General features: G+C 36.8%; 1 protein-coding gene across 1 annotated transcript in view; it reads left to right on the top strand.

Moving 5' to 3' along the window:
- TMX3 (thioredoxin related transmembrane protein 3) overlaps nt 1–5869 on the top strand; it is a 31935-nt gene extending 26066 nt beyond the window's left edge. Inside the window, exons 15-16 of the mRNA XM_075416540.1 lie at nt 1104–1172; nt 2280–5869. Coding sequence (XP_075272655.1) covers nt 1104–1172; nt 2280–2546 — 336 coding nt within the window. The 3' untranslated portion in view covers nt 2547–5869. The remainder of the gene's footprint in view (nt 1–1103; nt 1173–2279) is intronic.
- The last annotated feature ends 16278 nt before the right edge of the window (nt 5870–22147 follow it).

The raw sequence follows: 22147 nt of genomic DNA, 5'->3' as shown, positions 1-22147 counted from the left end.
TCTGGTTGAAACAACAAATTAAATTGGTTTCTCTCTGTTTTTTAACTCCAAGGAAATTCGTTTGTGATGCCTTTTTTTGCCAGAGTGTCACTTAGGTCTTTCTATGTTTTGTTTGCAGTATTTTCTCTAGAATGATTAAAGGTCTGTCTAAATTCACATCTCTGTATGTATGTGAGAGTGCTAATACAAGACACGTAATATAGGATGTGACTTCATTTAAGCTAAAAGGTGTCTAGAGACATAAAATGGCACTTTGACTACATTCAGGCCCAAGAAATTGTGCATCTGTTGGGGAATGACAGTCTTGAAAGTATGCTGATAAACAAGTAATAGGATGCAGACTTTCTGAACCACAGTGAAATTCCTGAGAAGTATAGCATTCCCCACCTCCTTTCCTTGGGAGGTGTGGGATTATTCACCTCGACTTTCTTGTTATTTTCTGTAATGCCCTATAGGTAGCCATCTGTGAGTCTGTTTCATCTTTGTGGACTGTTACATAATTTGGGAGGTTTTGGTCCAGGTCAAGTGCTGATCAGTTGACTTCAAAAATGTAGGTTTTCTTACCATTTGTTTCTCTGGCAGCTCATTGCATTCATATTCATGTAGTTATTTTGGAGGTTGCTAAATTCAGTGGTAATGTAGGTATAGTCTGTCATTGCTTGACACAAGTTTTGTTTAATACACCTTTATATCTTCTTGTTACTTAGTTCTTAGATTTTTCTAACTGCTTCTGTCATAATCCATAAACAGATGTCCATCAGCTGAAGGAAAGTTCAGAAGATCTCTGCAATTTTGTAGTTGTATATCAGGACAGTTTGTAGTTTCTGTTACTGTTCCTCTATGGTAAGAAAGTGGAATGCCAGTCCACTCTTAAAGTTTGCACTGTTTAGTTAAAACAATTGTGAGAGTATTTTTCATGAGACTACTGAAGTGTTTATCCATGCTTGAGAAGTTGAAAGTATCTAGGCATCATAAGATGCAAGAATAATTACTTTTAATTTTCTTCTGAAGGGACTTAAGATTGCAAGGTCTGAAGAATGAACTTTTGGAATCATAACTGAAAAGTGTTAGCAGTTTTGACATGGTTCCATTTGAAATTTCAGGCACAGGGTGGCGATGGACTTCTGCAACGAATCAAGAGAATAATCTATGATGCCAAGTCTACTATAGTGGTAAGTTTTATTTTTCGTTAAATTAGATGGTGCCCTTGTTAATCAAAACGCAGATATTTTCAGAGGGTTTAGAAGTATTTTTTTGTAAGATTGTTTATATTATATATAGTGTATGTATTTTAGGTATATATATTAGGTTTAAGCCAAATGAACTTCTTGATAAGTTTTTAATAATATTTTCCTGTGTGCTAAATATTCAACATACATTAGTTTCTTCATTTCTCACTCCTTTTCTGTCTTAGTCTGACATGTATTTTAAGGGATAGAACAGGGAGAATCCAGGATCTTTTGCTTGACCCTTTTGACATCCTTTCACTGAAAATGATAGCAGTTTCACATTCTGAGAAATGTTATGGTGTCAGTGTAATTAGAGCATCAGGAGGTTAAATACTAGACTTGGTGTAGTTTAAAGCAAAAATTTTTATCATCTTTCTTATAGGTTAATTGTGCTTAACAGAATTTTTCTGGGGAGATGTACACAAATCCATTTCTTGACTTGCCCTACACAAGCAAAACAACCCGCGCTGTGAATTTAAACTGAAACTCACATGTTTCTGTATGAGTGGCTTCCAGAATTCTGTGAATGTGCAACATTTAGCCATCAGTTTCTGAAACCAAAAGTCCTTACTCCTGTGCCATTAAACTGCTCTCCAATAGGAAGCTGTCTAGTAACAGAATGTTTCTGCAGATTACTATTAGTCAAACTAATTTTTGAGAATGAGACATGTAAAAGATTAAACTGGTTTCTTCAAAATGTTATTTTGGCACTGTTGTAACAGTTGTTTCTCAAACTTCAAACAATGAATAGGATATACAGTTGGTGCGTTAACTGTCCCAATGCATAGTTGTTATATTTAAAGTTCTAAGACTTTTTTTATGAAATTATGGTATGAATTGTTTAAATGAGGATGACAAATCCTTGCGGGGGGGGGAGGCAGGGGGGACACAAAAACAAAACACCAACCAAAAAACCAAAACAAACCCCCCAAAAAACTGACTTTGCCATTTTGGATGTTTCTGAGTAAATACACAGAGTAATAGCAGTAAAGCAGGTAATTTTGTATATTCACTGAAAGTGTTTTTTACTTCAAATTTGTGTTTCAACAGTCTGTGTTCAAGAGTTCACCACTTCTGGGATGCTTTCTCTTTGGGTTGCCCCTGGGGGTCATCAGCATTATGTGTTACGGAATCTGCACAGCTGATTCAGATGGAGGGGTACATGAACATGAGGCAGCTAAAAAGGAAAATGGTGATCGGGAGCTCACGGATGAAGGCAGTGAGGAAGAACAAGAGGAGGAAAAGAATGGAAAATACACAGAACTCTCAGATGGCGAGCTTAAACAGAAAGACATAATGGAAAAGAAAAAAGACTAACTTGTTTAGCAAAAGAATTGGCTAGAATTTCCAAATAGACTTATTTATTGAAGGTAGTAATTTGTTGCTGATCTTCATGAAAGAGAACGTTTTTGTCTGCGTTATGGTAGTTTTGACTTGCATGTATTCGAATTTTCTCAGAAATTGACAGGAAAAAAAAATGGATATTCTCTGAATTGTCTTTAATAAATTAACAAAGAACAATTTAAACTGAAGGAATTTGCAGGTACAGTTCTACACCATTTGTTCTGAAGAGTTTTGAATTGTCCATTTCCGCAACAGTGAGATAATGTTACTTGACCTTAGTGTATGTAATGAACTACTACTAATATAGCCCAGCTAAACGCTGTTGTGGTTTAACTCCAGCTGGCAACTAAGCACCACACAGCTGCTCACTCATTCCCCCTGGTGGGATGTGGGAGAGGATCAGAAGCGTAAAAGTGAGGAAACTCGTGGGTTGAGATAAAGACAGTTTAACAGGTAAAGCAAAAGCTGCGCGCAAGCAAACCAAAACAAGGAATTGATTCACCACTTCCCATCGGCAGGCCAGTGTTCAGCCACCTCCAGGAAAGCAGGGCTCCATCACGGGTAACGGTTACTTGGGAAGACAAACGCCATCATTCCGAAATGTCCCCCCGCTTCCTTCTTCCCCAGCTTCGTATGTCGAGCATGATGCCTTGTGGCATGGAGTATCCCTTTGGCCAGTTGGGGTCAGCTGTCCTGGCTGCGTCCCCTCCCAGATTCTTGTGCACCCCCAGCCCACCCACTGGCAGGGCGGTGTGAGGAGCCGAAAAGACTTTGACTCTGTGTAAACGCTGCTCAGCAGTAACTAAAACATCCCTCTGTTATCAGTGCTGTTTCCAGCACAAATCCAAAACATAGCCTCATCCTAGCTACTCTGAAGAACATTAACTCTACCCTAGCCAAAACCAGCACAACACTCATTCATACAAAATTAAGGCTGAAAACTAGGAAAGATTAAGACATCTGTAAAGTCTTTCAGAGCCTGATAGCTAAAGACAGCTTAGAGTTTTCCAGGAAGTCACATGTTCTACCTGTTGCACATTATTTTGGAAAGAAACCCCCAAACTTTTCTATTTTTCCAGTTAGATGCAATTTTTAGGAATTGGAAGACTGTTTTACCATGTAATAATATAATTATTGACAGTCAAGAATATTTACCTTGCATAGGATGTGAGAGTTCCATACTAAATTAAGTCTTCATTAGTACTTCAACAGCTAAAAATATTGGAAAACTACATTATGATCCGTTTAGAACATGGTTGCCCTTTAAATTGTTTTATATGAGTGCTTACACAAACTTTCAGAGCGAATAATCTTTTAAGCTTTCTGAATTGACAATACAACTTGGTAAAGAAAGACATAAATATAAACAGCCTCTGACTATTTTGCATAAGTCTTTAATGACAAGCTGTTTGAATGGTGTAAATTTTTTTTTACAGTGTGTAATTCAGATTGTTACATATCTTTGAGGTAGTTGGTGTTGATACTTTTGTTTGAGACTGTTACCTACTCTGAAGGAGGGGGTTAGTGGAGCATAATAACAAATATAGAGATTGGTCAGTATAATGCTTTTTTGTTACCTGTTTCATCATAAAAGTTACTTTTAATACAACTTTATGACTGGGATAAGGACTAATTTGTGTCCAGGGTTAAAATTTCCAAGGATAAGCTATAAAGCAGCCTTTAGCATCGATGTCATGGAGAGTACCACAGATACAAAACTTATATTGCTCTTCCTCTTAGAATTCATGCTGGGGTTTTTTGTTGTTTGTTTTTTTTAAGCTGTATGACTGTATAATACAGATTATAATGTCCTCCTCATAGGGCAGCTTGATCACATAAGAAATTACTATGCTACAGTACTAAATTAAGGAATTTTAAAAATCATGGGTATGCTTAAATGGACAAGTTCTGTGTTTCAGTAAACCTGAAGATGATATAAATCATAACCAGGGAAAATGTATTGCATCCTTTTTGCTTGTAGGAAAGAAAGTTGTTTGTTCTGTTTAAGTAGCGTGGTAACAGCTGGCTTCCTGTTGCAGTGCAGAGTAAGTAAGTAAGTAGGTGCTTGATTTCAAAGATTTTTGTTATCAAACAATATAAAAGCTATCTAAGGAGGTTAGGAATTTTTCTTCACAAAAATTCCATGTCTGATTTTGAGTCCGATCTTTTTCAGGAGGAGAGAGAAAAAAAACTTAGTTCATAGAATACTGAGTAACAGATGTCTGATGTGGGTTTTTCTCCCTGTTTGTTTTCTCCTTTTTCCTTCTATGAATTGCCTTTTTTCTTCTTTTTTTTTTTTTTTTTTTTTGTGTCATAATAGCTAGTAATACATAGTGGCTTGAGTTTTCTTCCCTTTTTATTTTTTTATGTTTTTTGGCAGAATCTTTGAGGTGTAGTTTTAGCGTATATTTGAAGAGTGAGATGACTAAAAATGTGTTTAGAATATTTTTTTAACGTGGCATAGAGCTCTTGAGTTGTTTTAAAAAAAATCAGTGACAAGGCTGTAAATTTCTTTGGACTTTAGCATGACTCAGTGCTGATAGTCAAAATGTAGGACTATTCAGGCAGGCGTTTTTTATTTGTCTCTCTAAGATTTTAAATACAGATCAGTTATGTATTTAATTTTTGCTCAGGCTGGAAACCTGCAGCTTTTGACTTAAAAAACCTGAAGTGGTCACTGGAACACTGCTGTTCCTTTTATGCTATGTAATAATAATAAAAAAAATCTGAATTCTTCTGCACTGCTAAGAACTGTTACAACTATGAGCCTTCATTTTTGTGGTTATTCTTCTTTGTGTTGATAATCAATAGTAGCCAAATAAGTTGCTCAGAAATATTCAAAGGTATGAACCTGAATATGATAAATACTGTGTAAGAAACAGGCCACGCTGGGTTCTGTTAAAACTGTAACATTTAACTGCTAGTTAGGAGGAAAGCATGTGTGTCAGTCACTTCTGAACTGTAATATCAATCAGATGTGAACTGAATGGTTGAAAATTAAACTTGAAATGTACTGCCGTTTTCACTGAATACTTCTCCCAACTATATTCAGCAAGACACAGGGAGAAGAAAAGCATAAAGTCATTTACTGGGTGTCAGAAGTGATGTGAAACTAATAGTTTTGTTGTGGTCATGCAGGTAATCTAGAATGCTGTCTGAGGGGGAATCTGGAATTTTATTTTTTTGTTCAGTCTCTAAAGTTTTCATAAAGTAACTTCACTTGTAATGACTTTGAATTCACGAAATAATGCTGCTTTTTTAAGTCAAGTGTAAGCCTTTTTTTTCTGTAATAAAAACATTTGAAAGAGCTTGTTTCCTTTGCTTAATTTACACTGTGTTAGGCTTAGATGTGACACATTGTGTAGGACCTGGCTGTGTTTGCTTGGGCACCCATTGTAAGTGTACTTTCAGGCACCAAGTAATGCGGTACAGAAATGCAGCTTGTAGCTTTTAAAAAGAAAAATGAGTTCATCCCGTTTAATAACTTCGATATTTTGAAAATACACTCTAGATGTAGGAGTTAATTCATCTTCTATTTAGTGAACATCCTAGCATTATAAAACAAATGCATTTCTGAAAGTAATTTTAAATTTTACCAGTTCACCCCATTAGTATACTCAAATTCTTACAAGAGTTTCAGTAGCAAAGGGAACCTGAGACAGACTGCTCTAGTATACATCTCCTTCTGGAAGAACTTGACACTTGGTCGTGTGCAATCTCTTACTGCTTCATTATTTACTTAGGCTGTTTTAACAGATGCTGTCCACACTGTGGTGCTCACTGCTTGAAGGATGGAATGTTTACACTCGTAGATCTGATGTGTTGAAGATGGCACAGAGGTGTTTAATTTTCATGAAGTGCTTAGAATAAAAGGTTTAGCTTGCTCTGTTCTGGCCCAGAACTAATTTACCTGTTTGTTTGTTGTCAGCATGTTTGAAGAAGTGGTTGTACCTGGAGGGTGGAGAGTTCTTCTGATGACAGCCAAAAGCTCAAGTTGGAAAGCGTGCAAAACCAGAATGTACTTCCCTTAAGCTGTTAAAATGTTATGAGACTACGGATGTCTCAGGTTGTGTTATTCTGTGACAGAGTGGTTCTGGCTCTCAAATCTTCTCAGGGAGCAAAGCAGCTTTCTGCTATTTTGTTCTCATCACTGAGTATACTGCGAATATAATATATTATGAATATTGCTGATTGAATCATATGAAGCTGTTGCATATTATATTGCTGTATCCAACGAAGACAATTTTGACAATATTGTATTGAATGCTGTGTTGAACTCTTAATTTGCAAGGTATTTGTAGTCTGCCTAGGGAACGTAGGCATTCCCAAAACAATTCTTTCTGTGATTTCTGAAATTTTAACCATTTCAAAGGATTATTGCTGCTATCTTGAGTATCAGTTTACTGACATAAAGCACCATTTAGCAGCTGATGTGAACTCTCCTGTTGCTAGCAAACTTCCTCCTGCTTTTACACCAAGGACTATAGAAGTTTTTGCAGTTGTTTAGCAAGGATAAATATACTACAAGTATTTTACATAGAGCATTTTTTTAAAGGGCTATTGTGGCTTTTAACGATAAAACCTGGAAGATCTAGAAGGTCCTTTGAAGAGGTGCAAGGAAACCTTTAAGGGGATTACTAGCGAGAGGAACAGTCTTGCTTTGTAGCTGAGTTTCCACAGAAGTTTAGACTGACAAAGAGAGAAGCCATCACTAAATGAGTGTATAGCTTGAGAGCTTATTTGTACTGAAAATGGTGTTGCTTTTCTTGTGTATGCTTCTGTCACTTCACTTGCATTCTATTGCTTCTAGTACTCAGCAGCCCCTGTTTCTAGGTTGGCATAGTCTTCAGCTGGGTTAATCACTGACCTGACCAAAAATGGTGGGCGGTTTTAGGCTGTCTTGAGTTAAGGGATTGAAACTGGTAAGCGATAAAGCTGATGCGTGAAGGGGTTGTAAATGCATAGACACGAGAAATGGGAATGGGAGAAAGGAATAGAGCAGGGCCATTTATTCTTGTACACGTGTCTTATGTTTGGATATAGATGAGCTACATTGAACATACATGTATAGCTAGTGGGATCTTCAGTCCTTCCAAAAGAAATCTTCTATCTCTGTTTACTTCACAGAGAGCCTTTGGCTAAGTTGGCCTGATATATAGTGAGTAGCATTACTGCTCAGTGAAGATTAGTTATGGGAGTTTTTGCTGTGTCTCAGCAGAAACATACACTCCTAGTCACTCACAGTAACATACTTTAATATTCATCATTTGTTTGAAACAAAAATGAAGAAAACACTTGTCTTTCATCTTAGGTTGCTACACCGCTACTTTAAAGGAGTAATAACTTAGAGTATATTTAAATATTTGCAAAGGTGGCAACTTGTGGTCTTAATGTTTTTAGGAAATAGAGAGCTAATCATGGATTTGTATTTTCAATATTTGTATTCTCAATAGAGAGCTAATGTAGGATTTGTATTTTCATCTTAAAGAAGTGGGTTTTTTAAAATACGGTAAAAAAAAAAAAAATGCAGCAGTTGCTGCAATTTCATTCTTGTTATCTGAATAGTAAATGTTGACTCTTCATCCTAAGCAGACAATGTACTTCTCCCTGGTGTCCAGTGATAGAACGAGTGGGAATGGTTCAAAACTGCACGACGGGAGCTTTAAGCTGGAGATTAGGAAGCATTCCTTTACCGAGGGGGTGGTCAGACACTGGAACAGGCTTCCTAGAGAGGTGGTCGATGCCTTAAGCCTGTCAGTGTTTAAGAGGCATTTGGACAATGCCTTTAACAACATGCTTTAGTTTTTGGTCAGCCCTGAATTGGTCAGATAGTTGGACTAAATGATTGTTGTAGGTCCCTGCCAACTGAAAATATGCTATTTCATTTGATTCTGTTTGATTTGATTCGATTCTACTGTTCATAGACTGTAAAAACTTCAGGGGACTCAATATTAAAATAAAAAGTCTTTGGGAGTTTGGTAGCTAAGTTTTAATCCCCTCCTGAAGTAATTTTTTTTTCTCTTTTATGATTGAGTCATTTTGACTTAGAACTGACTGTAACTTTTTAGTTAATCGTTTTTTTTTTCATAGTATACTTCTCTAAAACAATTTGAATATCCTGACAGTACACTGTACATTAAAAATTGAAATGCAGACTGGTGTTTTGGATAGCCACCGGTTCATCTTGTTTATTTCCTCTTTGCTTTTGTAAAATACGTCTGTTTGATCTTACCTTTGCACATCAAGCCAATCGAGCTGCTTCTGCTTAGCACTTCGTGCAGGATCACTGAACTCGCTCTACATACAATGTTGTCCCCAAGTGTATGTTAAAATTTATTAGATAGCATTTTCTAAAAGCAGACTCTGGAGAAAAAAAAATACTGCATAGAAGGTATCCAAGTATCAGAGTGTTTTTGTAAGATATTTTTGGAGATTCTTTTTTTGTCAACAAACACTTAAATCTTCTAGTATCTGAATAACTTCTCTGTCACTAAACAGATTGTTTGGTAGAACAGGAGGAATTATAGAAATAAGGTCTCCAATGGTAGACTGCCTCTGAAGTAGGGGAAGGCATGTAGATGGTCTGTATAAAAACTTAAAATTTCTAGGAACAGAATTCCCCCTTAAAGTAAGAGGTCTTCTTTTACGTGAAGTGGAAGAAAGCTAAGATTTCATTCCTTTCAGTCACTGAAAATTAAATTTGATGGTATTTCCTGGTATACAGAAAATGGGAGAAGTAGTAAAGTCCTTGACAATGTGTTAGTTGCTCTGCAGCTGGAGAAAAAGATTAATTGCCTTCAGCAGATTTATCATTTAATAGCTGTGTCCGAGTCTGAGTGGAGAAAATAATTACAAATTATGCTGTGCCTTCATGCAAAGTTACACTTTATGCAAACAAAAAACATTTGAGAATTGAGTTACACCTTGAGATGGCAATACTGTGGTGCATATCTTCCCCCCGTTCTTTCCCATCTTTTAAAAATATAAGTATTTTTTTAAAAAACAAATGCAGAAAGAATGCATATTTTTATTCTTCATGGCTCATTTATGAGATCCCAGAATGCTTCACTCACATGTCAGATGCCACGGTTTGCAAGAGGTATATTGTATATTATATTGTGATGTTAACTTTTTAAGATCTATCTGATCCTACTGTGAAGTAAAAAGTATCAAAAGGCTTTCAGAGTGGGTTGAAGGAGAAGCGGAAGTATTTTCAGAAAGGTAAACAGAGGTATTGTTCTGTGTTGAGTGCCTTTGACAGACAGATGTACCAGAACATGACAAATACTCTTTGGAATGGATCTTTAAGTAGCTGGGAGCTTACTGTATCATGTTGTCATGATTTAAAATAGAAGAATTTCTAGCAGAGTGAGACTAATACTTGATGTTTAGAACAGGATTTAAATGCAGATATGAATCTGGACCTGAGCATAGTATATTTCTATTTTTACGCTTTGCATCGTGCATTGTTATAGCTTGTGGTCTGTCTTCAAGAGGAAAGCTGTCAGGACATTCACGTGAATCTGTGTTGGGTTTTAGTTTCCAGAGAGCATGTGGAATCCAAGCATAATGCAGAAGCATGGGGTTCTTTCAGTGGGCCATAACTCTGTCAGCTTCAGTTGTCAGAAATCTGAATGCTAAGACATACTAGAAATAAGACCTTAGGTTGCTCGCTTAGCTTTGCAAAGGCTCAAGCCATGTATGGAAAATTAATCAAAGGCAAGTGTTGTGTGTTAGCTAATGGAGAACAATTATCTATGGTTTAAACAATCCCAAGTAAGAAGCTGCAAGCCTTCTTTTAGTTTTGTAAATAATGGTTATGAGACAGGAGGATTTTTTCATACCGACATCCGTAACAATTGCATCCAGAAGTTGTGGTCTTGGCTGGAAACATGCAGCAAGGCTTGTCGGGGAATGAAGTTCACAATGAGAGCTAAAGGCATGATGATCTTGAAGTAAGACTATTCCTCGTGTTAAGGTGCAATGGAGGCTGGGAAAGAGGAAGTGCATAATAGAATAATGAAGGCTGTAGTATTCACATTCAAATAATATGCTACTCTGTTGTGACAGTCTTCTTAAAAGAGTGTTGATAAGCCTGAGGTTATATCAGGATATCATGCACTGTTGGTAAGAAAAAGTGAAAAGTTTCCATAACACTGACAGTTCTTTTCTGTTCTTCCCTTTAGAAGAAGAAATGCCTCAGTGCACACCCTTGGTGTGAACTAGCATGGCACAGCTCTACCACCAGTTTCTTTTCCCATGTGATTTCCCAGCAGCAGGAGCTCGGCTGCATGGAGCAGTGTGTCTCTGGTGGGCAGTGTGTCTCTGGCAGCCTCTGCTGTGCATGCGTGGGTTAGCCCAGTGGCTTTCAGAAAGAGTTGGAAGTTGGCCACAGAGAATGTGAGCCTGAGAAATGGCAGTAGGAGAGACTAGGGGAGCCTCAGCTTTGACATGTAGGGCGTGTGCTGCTGTCAATAACTGTAATGACCATCTGAAGGCACAAGGGAAAGGACTCTTTCTAAACATTTTAAAAGTCATCATTGCGTTGCTGTGATGATGTGTCATAAGGTGAGGAAGAATACATGAGGTAGAGGTGAGCAGACACAAAAGCCTGTGGGGTATTTCCTCTGCTCAGGCGTGTGCACGCTTTGTTTGAAGCGAGGACAAGGCCACTGTTTTGGGGACAGGGAGTTCATGACTGTAGATATAGGTTGGTCTGTGCCTGTTGGTCCTTGGGCAGTGAACTTGCCCTGTCATGTTTAAATTGGAGTGTAGACATGCCATGGAGCATGAAGTTCAGTTTCTGACCATCTTCCTTTGACGTGGAGTGCAGTTTTAGGCAAGTTTCTTAGGCCAGAGTTTCATTATACTGCAACTTTAATGACAGTGCTGGCCTAAGGAGTTTCTGTCCTTATGCTTTTGTATGCTGCCCTTCATATTATGGCCACACAGGCTGTTGGAAAAGCAGTACTGTCAGTGGATGAATGAACTGGTCCAGGTGAATACAACTCTTTGGTCAGAACGGCGTGCCGGTGTATGAGAGAGCAACAAGGGTTTGGAGGCAGCAGCAAAGTGAGAAACTGTAAGGATATTTCGTGACAAGCTGGCTATTCTGACTTAAGTATTTATTTTGTCCTTCACTTGCTTCCTCCAGGAAACAAAGGTGATTTGGCCGAGTCCTAACAGTAAAGAAACTGTGGGTTTCTATCCCATGATCCCGCTTTCAGTAGTGCAGTAATAAGGTCTGTAATGTTTCTTAAGCCATCCTTGCTAGGAGACAGTTAAAACGGAAGAGGAAAATCCTAAGCCTTGTCATGTTAGGCAAAATGCATCTTGCCTGGGATATAACTAGGTAAGAGTGAGAAGGATGCAGTTCTGGGAGTGCAACTGTGGGCAGTCACTGTCATAGTGATAGGGTGATGTAATCAATGGCCTTGCTGGACTTGTCAAATGCAAGATGAAAGACAAACTCACAAACTTGACTGAGGCGTCAAGAGCTGAAGAGCTAATAAAGGGAGTAATTAACTGGTGCCTATCTTATCAGACAAAAGTAAGGGGGGATAGCCCATCACTGTAAACCCAGTGATCTGTGGGGAGCTTCGGAGGCTGCGCAGCCAGAGATTGCTTCGGATGAAGAACAGATGGCCCCCAGAAGCGCATAGCGAGATGCCCGCTCCGAAGGCATGTCAAACTGCTGAGTCCCGCTTTTGACGACATGACATTCCATGCCAAGAGCCGATCGATACACAATAATTGACTTAGTCCCACCTCGCAAAAAGATTTTCCAAACCTATAAAAATTGGCACTTGAAAACTCTCTTTGGGAGGAGGAGCCAAGCGAGAACTTCACCTGACGGATGGGTCGACGGGCCTGAACCTCTCTTCCCCCAACCCAAGCAGGGACGCCTTTTTGGTAAGAGTCACGCCTCTGACTTTGTCAGACATATCCCCGGGAACACATGGTTAACTGAAGCGCTAAACTATTACTTTGAGCTCAGCTTTGGTAGATAGTGAATTTATCAATGGCAATCCCGAATCTGTGATAACTGTTGCGTGAATAAATTGCCTATTGTTTCAGCTTTGCGAAACTGTTTCAGTGAAAGTCCTTGGAACGGCTCTGACAGGCAAGTTGAATCTGAGATGTGGCTACACACTTAACCCTTTAGACATAAACCGTTGACCAAGTCTGGGACTAGGAGTAGATCCAGCTGCACCTAGACTCTCCTCTGAGAGGGAGTTTAGAACGCAAGGGGGTCTTCTCTGAACCTCGTGACTCAAGTGGAGGGCTCTCCTTTTGCCGCTTATCAGACTCCCCTTACCCCCCCCTTTAACGCGACAGGTGACTCACTAGGACATACATTTGCAGATAAATTCTGCTTTACAGTTCTGCATGCACATTTGAAACCACTGAATGCTTGTAGTCTGAGTCCAGACTCAGCAATCCTTTTCATTTGTGCATGACTACCTATTCAAGTAACTAAAAGAAGCAGGAGCTACATTACAGAAGGGGACAGGGTTTTCAGACTTGCATTTTAGGAGAGATATCTGTTTCATGTATAAAGATAGCTACAGTCTAATCTGTCTGGCATGTAGCAATTGCAGTTTTTTTGGTAGAATTTTCCATATGAGAGCCTAAGAACTTTGAGGTGGATAGATTTAAGAACAGTTGAAAGAGAAGGTGAAATGAAAATCTCCAATGTCTGCAATGCTTTATCTTGGGAGCACGTTTCCCAAGTTAGATGAAAAAGTTGTGGTTGTAACCTTGGAGAAGGAGAGGCTACAGTACCAAATGCTATGTATATTATGTTCCTAGTAAACATAGAAGCAAAAGGCACTTTTAACCAGCAGTGGCCAGACATGTATGCTGATGACTACTGACAGTCTTGACCACTCCCCTTGGCTGAAAAGACTGCTTTCTTTAACCAGCTGGTCACTTGCTTGTTGTATCTATTAATTTATTCTGGTTTGTTTCCCTCCTTTTCCCCTTTCCTCTAATTTTCCCTGTCTCTTTTCCTTTTGTGTTGTATCCTTGAGCTCTTTTACCATCTCAGTTCCCCCTGCTATTTTCCAGCTTTTTTTGATTCTCCTTTCCTTCCCTCCCTATATATTAGCAGTCAGAAATACACAGAAAATATCAGATAATGATAAAACAATCTGTAGTTAAAAAACCTTCATTCAGGCCACTGCGTGACCTCTCAGGCTATTTCATGGTGGTGTTGTTTTCTTAAGTGGCTCAACATGCTCAATATTCTGGTGTCTTGCATAGGTTTGTTCATTAATTGTGACTGGCTGAGTTGAAATTAATAGGATATTTTATTATTAAAATAAGGGGAAAACTTGTTACAGGTAACTTACAGATTTGAGATCTAACAGATTTATATGCAGTACATAAAACATCTTGTCTTTGAGCCTTCCTCTTGGGAGTTGTCACATTTCACTCATATTTAGAAAAAAAGAGAATTTTAGATTTGCCTCTTTTGAAGTTTTGCTACAGTTAATGAAGAACTTAAGGCTTGCTTTTGGTGAAGACCATACAGATAAGCATTTGCTGATGAATTTTTTCTTGACCTCGGATGATAAACATGGTCTTGCAAGTTAATTCTTTCCCTCTAGCCAATTATTAATTTCTGTGATTAGAATACTGTAGATACAAACTTTGCTGCTGCTCCTGTTGTTCATGTAGTTAGTCTTTCGATCAGCAATCGGTGTCTAGTTAATTAGAATACAGATGCAGAGCATATTATGTTCGGACTGAAAAAAAAAAAGTTGTTTTTTTTTTCACAGGGCTAATCTTTCCTCCCTGTCTCCTCTTTTCATAGTTTTGAGTGAAATCTAGAGAAAGCAGATAATAATGTGATCTAGAAGTGAGTCATTTTAATGCAATGGTGCAACGTGTGTGGAAAACAAAATGATTACTGTCAAAGAGCAGTTGGTATGTTTGTTCTCTTGGAAGAGTTATTTTAACTGAGAATAACTAATGCTCTTTGTTTTTCTGGAACGCCATAATGGTGCTCTGATTCTCATCTAGCCGAGGTGTATTCATGGAGACATCTTTCTCCTTCCCCTTCTTTGTTCATGTAAATATCAACATTAAAACAAACTACTGAATCCCTTGCAACTGATAGCTGTGTGGGTGGTTCTCATAATGAAAATCTCATTTTTGTTGTTTTAGACATGACCAGTGCTTCTGTAATATTCACAAGAGTAATTCCCAATTATTCCAAATAGTTTATGCTTGAGCAGAACTATAAGATCTCTATGGACTCATCAAAGTTTTCTTGCACTGTAGTTCATTGCCTTTTTGCAAGGTAATTTTATTTTTTTGTGAATTACTTGTTTGTCAATACCATTATGTTAGCAAACTTCTAGTTGTGCAACATCTAAATTTCTGAGCAGCCTGCAGAAATGGAACAGGAAAAATGATGATTCGGCAAACACTCTCTCGTATGATGCAACCCTCAAACATCACAAATTTAAAGTTTTTCCTTGTGATTATTAAAGCTTAGGCATTAAGATTGCTGGTTGGTGTAATTTCTAGTATCTGTGTCTGCTGCAACGAGCCAAAATATTTGGTTTTTTTATGCTGCTGTTTAGGCAATGCCACAGCTCAGGTCTCACAGGAAAAACTGTATTAATATGGTCCTGCAGCACCATAGTTGAGGTCTGGTAAACTGTGGTTCATTGAAAGATTTGAACCATGGTCTCTGGAGAGGAAAGACTAAGGTAATACTTAACTTCAACAGAAGTTGATCTACAGATTGTTCAAAGCAAAATAACCTCTCCCTGTCAACTCTCTGAAACACCTCTGTAAGAAACAGATTTCTAAGGTAGTTTTAATTCTGTCTCAATGCTTTTGCATTCCATTGCCTATCACGTTGTTCAGCACCTTTGTGCTGCTCTAGAGTAACCTGCTGCATAATGGTAAATAATCTAAATTCATAATTTTATAGACTCCTTGTGTCTACACAGTCACTATGAAACATCTTTAAATATGGACAGTATAAGTCTAGGAACAATTGAACTTCCTCTAAAACTGAGAATCCCAATGAGAGACAAAATATAAAACTTCAACATAAATTTGTCATAAATAAAATTTTGTACCTAGATCACATAGGTGTTACTAGATCACATGGGTAGCAATGATAATATGCTTATATAAACTAATATCTATGTCTTTTCAGTTTCATATATTCACAGAAGGGAAATACTGAAAGATTGTTTAATTATCCATCCTTTAAGTCTTCTGAGATTCAGGAAAAAAATCACACTGATGAATAAAAAGAGAAAAAGATTATAAAACTGTCAGCCATTTGTATAATTCAATTTTTTAACAGCATGTGACTCAATTACTGGGGTGGTTAATAGAGAAGATGTAGTTTGTTTTCCCTGAAAAACAGATTTAGCATACCGTGGGTGGTCTGTTCCACAGAAAATTAAAAGAACATCTCTGTCGTTAACACTATGCATTTTTCAACAAAAATTAAGACAGTTCTGGACAGTTGCTTTTGAAAACACACCATGGAATTTAATTGGGATTTCAAGTCTTAATCTTCCAGCAGTGACTCTCTGTTAATATGGTAATATTAGTAAATGCCAAGTCTCTGAATCTAACTCTATGTGTTCATGTGGGATCTTAATATTTAACAGCCTAATCCAGTCCTCCTAGTGCAGGGCCACTGGAAATCTCTGAAATATAATTACATATGTAGAAATTATCCAGTGGAAAAAAGCGTAATATTTTTCAAAATAATTTTCAAAAAATAATGATTTCAAGTTTCTTCTTTTAATGTTTTTTCATTGCAAATATTCTAACATGTTCCCCTCATGATCACCACCACTCAGTGCTTTGTGACTTTTGGTTAGAACTGGATAATAAAACCCTGAAGTGGATTTTAATGCTTTATATTTGAAAATAATTGGCCAATACAGATAAAAATTCTGACATATACATTTGAGAGAGAGACTATTGCCAATTAAAAACCCCTGCTAATCAAAAGAGAGACTACATTGCTACAATGAATCACGGGTTTGATTCACCTCTAAAATAGTTTTGTGCATTCTGTGTTTAAATGTTAGAGGTTGAAGTATTAGTTGTAGACCTAAGTTGTCTGCTGCAAACCATTTGTTTAATTTTCATGAACAAGTTTCCTAAATGCTGTCATTGCCATCTGGAGCTGTATTTTGAGTAATCCAAGATAATACCTTCCTGTGGACAGGTAACAAATGCATGCACCTAAAATGGTGAATTTTCTTGAAAATTACTCTGCAGTGCTGTTGCAAGTGAGCTTACATAGTGTTGAGGATGACACCATTTCCAAACCAACCCCAATTTTTTTTCTGGAGCATTCGACTACTGTAACTCAATGCATTTTTTATTACTATTGTAGCCCATCCGTGAATATGCTATTTTTCTCCATGCTGGGATACCCTTCAAATGTCTGTCTTTAGGACAGAGGCAGCGAAACAAAGTGGATTTTACTTAGATGTCGATTAGTTTCAGTATCTTTCTCCTCATGCTATTCTACTCAAATGTAGTTTGTGAATATATGCATTTCTAGTATGAAGATACTCTGTCCAGTTCTAGAAACATTTCTAATGTGATACACTACGAAATTGTCACATAGCTGAATTTCTGGGACTTTTGCATCATATTCTCTACTAAAATGCAACTTCTACGACTGCTTGCTAACCTTTTTTTATATACTTCAAGACAATGGGGTGTGAGCTACTTTTTACCCATTTTTCCACCAGTACTCTTAAATTACTTTTCTGAGAACTCAATAGACCAGTATGTAAGATCTTTAAGCCAACTCTTTTCACCATAAAAGGGAATACCGATGTAAAGAAAGCCAACAGTCTCAGCTGCTTGGGTGCTTGAATGCTCATACAACACGATTTATGTCTGTATCGTGCTTATAATACATAAATGTTAGATACTTTTGCTGTCTGACCAGGAGCTGTATATGATTTTCCTGTAGGAAGTGCTGGAAAGACAATGCAAACTTTTGCAGTAGGGCTTTCACCCTGCACAATATTTGCGAATTTTAAATCTTATTTTCTGTGCCAGTTCCACTGATAGGAAAAAGAAAAGAAAAAACCTGGGAGTCTGATAGTGCACTTGCTGAGTTATGATTACTATTCACCTATTTATTTTGAAATTAATAGTAATTTGATTAATTAAAGGTGGACAAAGAAGTCACCAAAAGATTCAACAATGTGTAATATATACGTTATTTGGCTGTATTTTTGCACTTCTAATTATAATGAATACTTTTTAATGTATCTTGGCATTTTTAAAAAAAGAGATTTTACTCTAGTTTTGTTTAGATTACCTTTTAAACCCAGTGTTTTATAGTGATTCTTAATAAAAAATGAGAATTTAGACTTAGAATCAAACTTTAGAGTTAGCATTAAATTTTTTGATAATCATTAAAGTCAGGTGGCTTTTTCTGTTTAATAGAAGAGCTTTTATTTTTTCAGCAATTGACTGCTGACTTTGTATAAATTTCTCTTTTCTGAAGTGTGGGAATTAGAAGTCACAGTCGGGTTAATAATATGTCTGGTAAGGAATAATGCTATTTTTCTGTTACGTTCTGTCTTTTTTATTTACTCTCATTACTCCAAGAATTTCTGAATGTGTTTTTTAAAATGAACTTGAAAGTGTATCGGCTGAGTGTTTCAGAAAGTTAAGTGTATAACATACCAGATACAGCTGAGATTTTGTAAGTTTTCTAATGTACTGATGGATTGTCAGAACTGATACTTTTCAAAGGTCAATACAGTAGCAGAATACAGATTTAAATACAGATTTTTCATGGTATAAACAAAGATTGATATATAAGCAAGATCAATAAACACTGAAGCGCAGGAAAACAGAATTTAAAGGATGTGTTGGATTTATGTAGTTAAAAGGTCTCTGGTTTTCAATGTGGCAAAATCTATTGCAACTTTTGTAGACCAAAGGGAAAAAATGGGCAACAGGAGTGTTAGGCATACATTCAGTATTAGAAAAGACTGGTAAAATATATATCTATCCTAGTACAACATATATGTAATTTCTGATACATATTTGTCCTAAAAATAATAATGGTTAAAGAAAAATACTGTCATAATGACAAACCAGTTCTGAGATCCAGATCAGCCCTGATGTTTTCCTAGTTTGGAAGCTCTTTGATGTCGTAATGAAGGCAGTGGAATTTCAGTACAAATGTGTAACCTGTTTTGCAAGAGTGATTTCTTGACCATGGTAAATGACAAATGTTAGATAGACATGCTCTTTGAGGTGCTGCTAGGCCTGTTCTTTCTGTGTATGAGGCTTTTATAAAGTGTTCGCTATTACTTACACACAGCTTAATGGGGATATCCCTATAATTACAGTTTTGTATGTGAAACATCAAACATTTGAAAAAATATATATCGCTGTTTATTGCGTTGGGATTAAGCCATGAGCTGTGTTATTAGCTTGCTTGTAGTGCTTAATGCAGGTTATAAGAAAAGTGTTTGTAAATCTTGTATAATGCCCTAACACATTATTTTTGTAATTGTGTGTCCTATCTTTTATAATATTTTACTGGGTTTTTATTTAAATTGCATTGCTGTGGAGCATTATCAGTTTTAAAACTTTTTGTATCCCAAGCATGAGTAGCAGCCATCACAGTTTTGGAATTTTCTCAAAATGAGCAATAACATATACTTCAGGAATATGAGCGAACCTGCTTCATCACGGTGGGGCTGATGAAATATAATCTGTTGCTTTGTGTCTTAACATGCCTGTGGTTTGTACGCAGTATATTGGTTAACAATGCAAAACCTGAAATGTATTATTTCTTGAAGGAAGAAAAACAAATACTTGGAAAGGGAACAATTTTGAATAGACGACATCTACTTGTTCTAAAAAAAAAAAAAAAAAAATGATCGAGTTGATCAAAGTATTTGGAAAAGGGGGGAGCACTTTTTAATTAAACAATAGTCTCTCAGTCCTGCTCTTCCTCCCTCACAATTTTTATCAAGCTTTCTTTCAGTGTTGACATGTCCTATGTTCTAAAAAATATTTTTCTGAACAAGTTCAAAATTAGCAGTAGATGAATAAAAATGTTTTTCATTGGAATTGCTCACTCATTGAGGGGGAATTTCACAGAAATTTGTTGTACTTGTACTTGAGATAGATAAACAAAAAAAAAGGTGGGGGGGGAAGTGCTTATTTGATTAACACTATGATTTTTTCACCTAAATAGTGGAGAGGAGAAAACTTTGCCATAATGGCTTTATAGGATTAGATCACATACGATTTGGAAGCTAAGAGTTAGTGTCACACCTGCGCTGTTTGGTTCAAGGTAGCTTCTCCTATACCTCTGGAAGCTGGTTCTCCTAAGACCCAAGAATGTTATTGTTATTGATGCACTGGTCATATAACAGATTGCCGCATATCACTCGAAAAACTGCAAAGAAGGTACCAGTTACCCTTGCAGTGTTAACTGAAAAATAATAAAAACAATACCAAAAGTTAATGGTAATTACTTTGTATACATGTGTGTTTGACATTGAGACATTAAAGAAAAAAAGAGCTCTGGATTCTTGTTCATTAGGTACTTGTACCCGTGCAGGTTAGAGGAAGGATTCCCGTTTCCAGTGCAATGGAACAGTCATACAGCCCAGGAGGTCTTTTTCATTCCTCTTGGCAATCAGTTCACTCTACGTGAGTATTAAAGATTGGTCTGGTTAGAAAAAGGAAAGCTGGCGATGATTCTGAGGTTTCAGGCAGAGAGGTATGTACATGCCTGTGCTCTTAGGTGTTGATTTAAATTATTATAATAATCATAGATATGTGACTACTTTTTTGTATGAGATGATCTTTGACTCTCTTTGCCGCACATAATAAGGATAATCCAATAAAGATGTTTTTCCAGATCAGTAAAGGGAGAAAAACATGGGAGACTGGTCTTTAAGTATTACCAATAATAAATAATAAGATTAATTACTTGTACTTGTTTCTTCTCCAAAGAAGCATGAAAATTTTTAACTTCTGCATCATCATGCTTTCTCTTCTGAAGAAAGAAGACAGAGTTTGGAGCTGGTGCACAAGGCTGATGACAGCCACTATCCACACCCTTTGCCATTTTCCTTTTAATGATATACTATTTGGATGATCATTAGCTGGAAAGAAAAAATGTTTCCATAAGCACACAAGACATTCAGGCTCATATCCCTAATTACTGTTCTTTGGAAAGATGACAGCACATTTCACTGTAATTATTGCTCAGCTGTATGTGTACGTATGAAAAAAGAACTCATTTGAAATTATTGTACAGGATGTTAGGATGGTACTCTCTAATGTGTGGTGTTCAAAACCAGCAAAGAATAGACTTGATACTCTTACTGTTTTCTAAGCATAGCAAAACTATTTGCAATAGACCTTGTGAATATTGTTTCTTTGCTCAGAAACTGATAAACGATGTTAAAAAAAAAGTTTCAAAACATAGTTGAAAGCAGGATTAGACAAAGACATTACTGAAGACAGCTGAATGAATTTAAAAGGCAGCAAACCAAGGTTATGGCTACTGTAACTTCAGCTTGCAGAGAATCCATGCTTGTATGTAGTAAACTAGCCCAAAGCGTTTCAGTGTGTTCTTAAAATAGAGTCCTATTTAAAAGCTGACTAGAAAAACCAGAAGGTGCTGCTTTGAAATATGTGATACCTAGGTGTGTAGGTGTCTCCCTGCTCATTTTCATGACACAATTAAGTTGGCATTCCACTTCTTTTTTTTTTTTTTTTTTTTTTTTTTTGCTAAGTTAATGAAGTATTTTTCGCTGTTCTGATAGCGCAGTGCCAAGAAGAAAGGTGTAAGCTGGATTTTCTTTCTGTCTATCAGCTGAAATTTGAAAGGTTTGTGCACGTAGCAATGTATTAAAACAACTACAAAAGTAGCTGAAAACAGAATCTTACTCTGGATTTTCTACTGAAAATAATTCAATAAGTGAAAAAATTCAGCATCATGAATTTTTGCTCAGATGTGTTAGGTAAAGAAGTTGCCTATGTATAATGGGGAACAGCACTTAGGCAGTCATATCGAAATTACTGGTCATCTTGGTATAAAAGGATGCGTATTCAGTCCTATGCTGGTTTTTTTCCTATAATGTGTGGAGGAATTTCATTAAGAGTTGCGAAAACAAGTTGTCCGTGCCAATTTTAAGGACAAAATTAAGCATGACTAGATTAAACTAGCAACTTACACTTGTCTTAACTTGTCATCATTAACTTACTTAAAATTCAGTCCAGTGAGCATAATAACATTATATACTGCATCCTGATGAAAAAAACCAAAAAACAAAACCAGCTATCTTCTCTTGAACTCTCTAAAGTCTTCTGATAATATAAACTCATGCTGAATCAAGAATAACTATACAATGTTTTACCAAAACATTTGCACTGTGTGTACTACAGCTTTTCTGTCTAATGCTTACTGAAGAAAAGCTGTATATTAAATCTAAGTTAAGCTAAAGTAGTTCTTTTTGTTATGATATCTTTTAATTTTGAAGATGGTAGCACCTATATAGCTTCTATGGAATTGTTAATGG

This window comes from Opisthocomus hoazin, chromosome 3, assembly GCF_030867145.1.
Source record: "Opisthocomus hoazin isolate bOpiHoa1 chromosome 3, bOpiHoa1.hap1, whole genome shotgun sequence".
NCBI classification, from domain to species: Eukaryota; Metazoa; Chordata; class Aves; order Opisthocomiformes; family Opisthocomidae; genus Opisthocomus; species Opisthocomus hoazin.
This window is presented reverse-complemented; position numbering and strand designations above follow the sequence as displayed.